At 51.1% G+C, this 6,000-nt stretch overlaps 1 protein-coding gene across 5 annotated transcripts in view; it reads left to right on the top strand.

Moving 5' to 3' along the window:
- LOC105074555 (adhesion G protein-coupled receptor E2-like) overlaps nt 1-6,000 on the top strand; it is a 30,093-nt gene continuing 24,093 nt past the window's right edge. For all 5 annotated transcript variants that reach the window (XM_074350578.1, XM_074350576.1, XM_074350577.1 and 2 more), the window contains exons 1-4: nt 1-111; nt 2,875-2,928; nt 3,237-3,359; nt 3,879-4,034. In XM_074350578.1, the coding sequence (XP_074206679.1) occupies nt 81-111; nt 2,875-2,928; nt 3,237-3,359; nt 3,879-4,034 (364 nt within the window). In that variant the 5' untranslated portion in view covers nt 1-80. The remainder of the gene's footprint in view (nt 112-2,874; nt 2,929-3,236; nt 3,360-3,878; nt 4,035-6,000) is intronic.

Raw genomic sequence — 6,000 nt, 5'->3', positions numbered from 1 at the left:
CTGAAAACCAGAACCCTTTCTCAACACACGTAGATCAAGATCAGACGTCTTCAGTGGCTGGCCTTGCTGCTCTCTGCACCATGAGAAATCGGTATCTAGGTTTGCTGCCAGGTCGGTAGAATTGTAACAGTGGTGGTAAACAAGTAAAGCTATCGGGAACCATTTATCCAGTCGGGAATTTCCTCTGTTTTTTGCTTCACTTCTGGCTCTTGCTGTATTTCTGGTTTTCCCACTATCTCTGTAAGGGAGAGTAGGGGAGAAATTTTAAGAAGGGCATTAACTCTGTTGTATTAAGTTGTCAAAAAGAAAGTTGGTGAAACTTATTCCTAGGGAAACTGGGGGACTTAACAGATTTCTCATTTTTACCACCTGTGTTAGTCCAGGTTCTCTAGAGAAAAGAACCAATAGGATGTATAGATGGAGGGAGAGAAAGGGATTTATTTAAGGAGCTGGTTCATGAGATTGTGGAGGTTAGAAAGTCTGAAATATGTAAGGCAGGCAGACAGGCTGGAAACCCAGGGATGACTTGATGTTGCATAGCAAGTCCAAGGGCCACCGGAAGCAAAATTTTCTCTTCTTTGGAGGAAGTCAATTTTTTCCCTTTAAGGTCTTCAACTGATTGAGTGAGGCCCACCCAAATTATGGAGTGTAATGTGCTTTATTTAAAGTCTACTGACTTAGATGTTAACTCATCTAAACACCTTCACAGCAACATGTAGACTAGTATTTGACCAAATATATGGATACTGTGGCCTAGCCAAATTGATACATAAAATTAATTATCACCCTAACCATATTATTCGTTTTTTAAAGAGTTCATAGCCAGATTGTCAAAAAATTCTGATGCACTAAGAAAAGCACTGTTTTTTGCTCTTAGGCTTTGTATAGGTCATGGAACGATTTGGAATTAACAGTGTCTTAGTGAAAACCAGTGTCAGTGAGGTCCGCTTAATTCCGATTAGTCTTTATTTCCTTCAATGCTTAGGATAATACCGGTTACCTAGTGGGTTAGGTGTTCCTTGTATGTTCTTCTCATTGGTTGTAATTTGTTTCCTTGCTTTTATGAGAATAGCCACATTTCTTATCATCTAACTTGTGAAATGTGATTTTTCTAAAGCTGGGCATAGTTTGGAGGGTCTGAGTATGAAATGCTGTAGGCAGTTGGAGAGCTAAGTTAGTTTCTCCAGGATGTTCACACTTGTAGGTTTGCGCATATCTTATATACTCAGAAGACTAAATGATTTTGTTCATACGCATGGGACTCATTTGATCCTGCTTTGGGTGCCACACTTTAGAAAATGGAAGTGGGTATCCTTGATGGGGCATCTGAGAGATGGGATGCCTGAACAACTTCCCCCAGGGGCTGCTCCAAGCTGGGTTTTGGACTCAGGCAGTCTGGCCCTGGAGCCCGGCTCTCTCTACCGCTGGACAGAGCTCTAAGAGGAAAGGAACACTTCAAGGGCAAAGAGGGAGGAGGAGACATCTGGGACTCTGAGCCCTGAGAGAGCCAAGGTGAGCATGTCATTCTGCCTGACCCTGGAGTCTGACCCAGACACAGGTGTGTCTCAGGTAACAGGAAGGTACTGCAGGAACAGGAGAGAAACCTTGCTCTTTATTTTCTTCTTTTACTCTTTCTTTCCCTTTAGCAGACACGCTGCTGTCTGTTTCCTGTGTGCCAGGCACTGTGCTGACCCCTTCTTATTCTTCACTCATCTACAACCATGACAAAGCTCATACTACTATGATTTCCTCATTTGCATTGGCGGAAATTGTAGTCCAAGGGCTTGGTGGCGTTCCCAAAGCCGCACGGCCACCAGGTGGAAGTTTGGATGCAGACTTGGGTGTGCCTGGCTACAAGTTCTCCACCAGGACCCTCTGTCGCCTCACACAGTATTGAAATGGTGGTACAGCCTGGGAGAGGAATTCGTTTTTGCCTTTGCCTGAGAAGGAAGATCTTGTAAAGTCACACAGATCTGACAAGATTTTCACAGGGTTCATCAGCTCACATGGGTGGGATGACAGACCCTAATAGGTGGACTGGTCATTGCCTGGAGGGTAGATTTCATCCCTTTACGCCCACAGTGGCTTCATCCCACAAAGCCTATTGCTATCACTGACTCATTTCTCAGGACCGGACCTGGAGACCAAGGTGAAGGTCTGTGCCCTCAGTGCACTATAGGAGGGCCAGGGGCTCATTTGGAAGGAACCACAGAAGCCATGTGCGCTGTGCCTGGAGAGGCCACTTGACCAGGGGATGGTGGCTCTTCCTGTAGGTGCCTTAGTTCTCACACCTCACCTGTCCGCAGCTCCCTGTCTTTTGTTCCAGGGCTCCACGCCCTGCTGACATCACTGGGAGCTGGGGCTCAGACTTTGGGCTGTCAGACTCCAATACCCATGCTTTTCTTGTATGCCCTGAAACGTGTACCTTAAACAGGAGGGGTGATCCTGGAGAGAAATCCTCAAAGCAGATTTCTGCCATTGCCAGAGAGCAATGAACCTGAGGATGGGCAAAGCACACGAGTCTGAGGACTTTCTCCTTTAAGATTTATTCTCTCCACGGGGAAAGGCTGGAGTTCCTAAGCTGTGTCCCTGTCATCATCTGTCTGTGTACATTCTGTCCCCTTATGTGTAGCACCCGAGGTTGCAAGAGGGCTGTGCCCGTCAGTGACTGATTCCTTGGGGAGTCCTGGGAGATGGAAGGGAAAGGTGGAGTCCTGGATTCTGTGAGAAGTGCAGGAAACCTGGGGATGCTGCTGGAAGGCGGTGGGCTGCAGGACCAGAGCTACCTCCCTAGGAGTCAGGGGCCATGCAGAAAGGGGCTGAAACTGGAGCTCACGTTCCTGTCTTCGCCATCTCTCTGTCTTTCTGCCCCAGGACTCTTGGTGCTGCTGCTGTTGCCACTGGGACCCGCAGCCCAGAACTCTACAGGTGCGTCTGCCAGCTGGCCCCGTTTGTGATGGAAGATGGAGACTGCATGCCAGGGGCAGGGTTCTCTCACCAACAAGGGGGGAAAGGAGGCTTATTTTGCAAGTGAGGTTTAGAAATGGTTTGCTGGAAATAACAGAAGCTGTTTCTTCCCTCAAATGCCCAGGGTTTTCTGAGCTTTTCCTCTTTTAATGACAGTCATCTCTCCCCTCCCTCCCTTCCTCTGCTCTTGGGCCCCCAGCTGGCAGCTGGTTTACTTCATTCCCTGGGCCTTCTGACCATGGTCCCCTTCCCCACATCTGCCCCCACAGCCTGTGCTCGGTGGTGCCCTCCGAACTCCTCATGTGTCGACGGTACCTCCTGTCGCTGCCTTCCGGGATTCAGTTCTTCATCTGGTTCAGAGATCTTCACCAGCCTCTTGGAGAGTTGTGATGGTACAGAGGCTCGGGGGTGGTGGACAGACCTGCAGAGCTTGTGGGGTACAACGCAGTGACTGTGAGGGACATGGGTGTTGGTTGGGGGCCTCAGCCTTTGTCCTCAGAATTGTCATCAAGGACAGAAAAGGAGGAAGGAAAATTATGAAAGTGGAGAGATAAGAGGTGAATAAGCATGGCTCCCTGGGGAGAGAGGAGCTGAGTCTCCAGCAGTCTGTGCCTCAGTTTGTCCTTGCAGGACTGGGGAGGGGGGTTCAGAGCTTCCACCACCCCTGACTTCAGCACTTCTCACTGTGTCCAACTCCAGAGGGCCAAGAAGAGCAGATTTCACAGCTTCAGGAATGGCTTGCTCCAGGTGCAGCCCAGCCTCTGCAGTTTTGCCTGGGAGTCTAATTCTTTCCAAAAAGACACTGATTAAGCATCAGGCCCAATGCTGAGGAGTCACGTAGGGGATGGGGATCTCTGCCTTGAGGGAACTCATGCCTTTGGAAGGTGACCCTTTGCCCTGTTGTGTTCCAGACATCAATGAGTGCGGACCACCCTTGACAGTGTCCTGTGGACAATCGGCAGACTGCAAGAACACAGAAGGGAGCTACTACTGCATGTGCATCCCAGGATACGCGCTTGTTTCTGGGGCACCAACATTCAGGAATGAGAGCGAGAACATGTGTCAAGGTAAGAATGACCCTGTGTCTTCCACCTCTCCATCCATGAGGTCTGGGGTCGCCCAAATGCAGAGTCATTCCTGCAGCATCTGAGAGGCAGGGCCTAGGTTAGTTACAGGTGTAGCGCCCAGGTCTGAGCTGGGACAGGTGTACCTGTGCCTGTCCCACCTGCACAGAGAGGCAGGGTGGCGCGAGCCAAGGGCCCAAATCCTGACTTCTGTGTGTGAGACACTGGCCAGGATACTTATTCAGAAGTCACTGATAACATGCTAGGTGTGGTAATATCATTAGGATTTTATGTTTTCTTTTTAAAGAGTCCCTAAGTTTTACATGTAAAAACAAAAGTAGCTTTGCCTTTTGTTAACTGTTTGATCTTGGACAAGTTACTTCACCTCTCTGTGCCTCAGTCTACCTATCTGTAAAAAGGTGGTGACAATGGTGCTTACCTTATAGAATTGCTGGGAAAGTATATAATATCATAAAGCACAAAACAGTGGTGGCTGCTGGGTTTTTAACTTATAACCATTATGATCTAACGCACCTTCTCCAGGGTGGGCATTCCTGCGGGCTGTGCCCCAGGGCGGGTGCTCAGAGGGCAGCTGTCCTGGTCCAACCCCTGAGGAGGGACACAGGAGTTGTCTGGCCTCCACACATCATCAGGCTTTGCCCCCTTTCCAGGGGGAGCAGGCGGGTAGGGGAAGGGGCTTCAGGCATCCAGAAGGGCAGATGAAGCCAGCAGTGGGCAGATGGGGGCCACAGCTCATCCAGAGAGGGGGTTAGAGCAGAAACCTGCAGCCTGGGAGGAGAGGAGAGCTAAAGTGGGAGGTGAGGAGGAGGGTAAGGCCAGGGTCCAGAGGACTGTGAGGAGGGTCCTCAGTCTCACCCTGCTGCAGAGAGAAGAGCCCATGACCTTGGTCCCAGCCCCTTCCCTCCTGCCCTGCAGAGGGAGGGCAGCAGAGCCCCCCTGGTGGGAGGGAAGAGGGGACCTGCATCTGTGTGGCGGCACCACTGGTCCATAGGTGCCTCTGTGGGTGGATGTTGTCTTGAAACATGGGCCTGGCCAGAGCCTTCCTGTGAATTGGGAAAAGATCCCTCCTCTCCAGGTGAACACCATGTGTTTGGGGAATGGAGAGTGAGTTGGTTTTCAACCCGACTTGCCCCTTGTGCAGTGAGCAACCTGCACAACAGCATATGATGGTCATGGATCCCACTCAGTGTGTCTGGACTAGGGATGCCACCCACCCCTGTTGTGAGCCCCTGCAGAGACGTGGATGAACAAGTGAGGTGGGTCACAGGGAGAGAGCAGCTTGCCAGTTTGGATCAAGATCTGCCACCTAAAGACCTAGTTCTGTGACGGGCTCAGCTGTACTGTCTGTGCACCCCCACCTCGGCATTCCAGCCCTTATGGCACCGGAGGATGCATCCACCCATATTCTGACTGGGGGGTGGGGTCTGCTACAGGCTGGAGACCCCAGCTGCTCCCTCAGCTCCTCGCCCCACTTTCTCCAGGAATCAGCGGGCTGTCCTGTGCACCTATCTAGTCTCCCGACCATCTCTGAACCTTGGCCCAAGGCTCAGAACCTTCTTCAGAGGGTCACTTCCAAATGTTTGGAACATCCCCCCTGCCCACTTGGCATCTTACGTGCATAAAGCAAAAGAGAGGATAGCATTCAAGATACTGAACAAGCTCACAGCACCGTGTGTTCCAGAACCGTATCTGTCCTCTTCACCATTGTCAGTGACTGCTGGGATGAGACCTGCCCCCACGGGAGCCCTCTCAGACCCCCCCAAGCCATGGTGGACCCTGGGACCCTGAGACGATCACCCCAGGCCCCATGATGACACAAACCACTTGGGGATGGAAGATGGAGGCTAAGCCCCACTCGGCAGGGCCCACAGGTCCATGTGCCTTGTGGGAGGCCAAGGGCCAAGATGGCAGAAACGCCTGCCACCCCTTGTCCATCAGCACCTGCTCC

This window comes from Camelus bactrianus, chromosome 22 (genome assembly GCF_048773025.1).
Source record: "Camelus bactrianus isolate YW-2024 breed Bactrian camel chromosome 22, ASM4877302v1, whole genome shotgun sequence".
Lineage (NCBI taxonomy): Eukaryota > Metazoa > Chordata > Mammalia > Artiodactyla > Camelidae > Camelus > Camelus bactrianus.
Note: the sequence above shows the minus strand (reverse complement) of the source record. Positions and strands in the feature narration are given on the sequence as shown.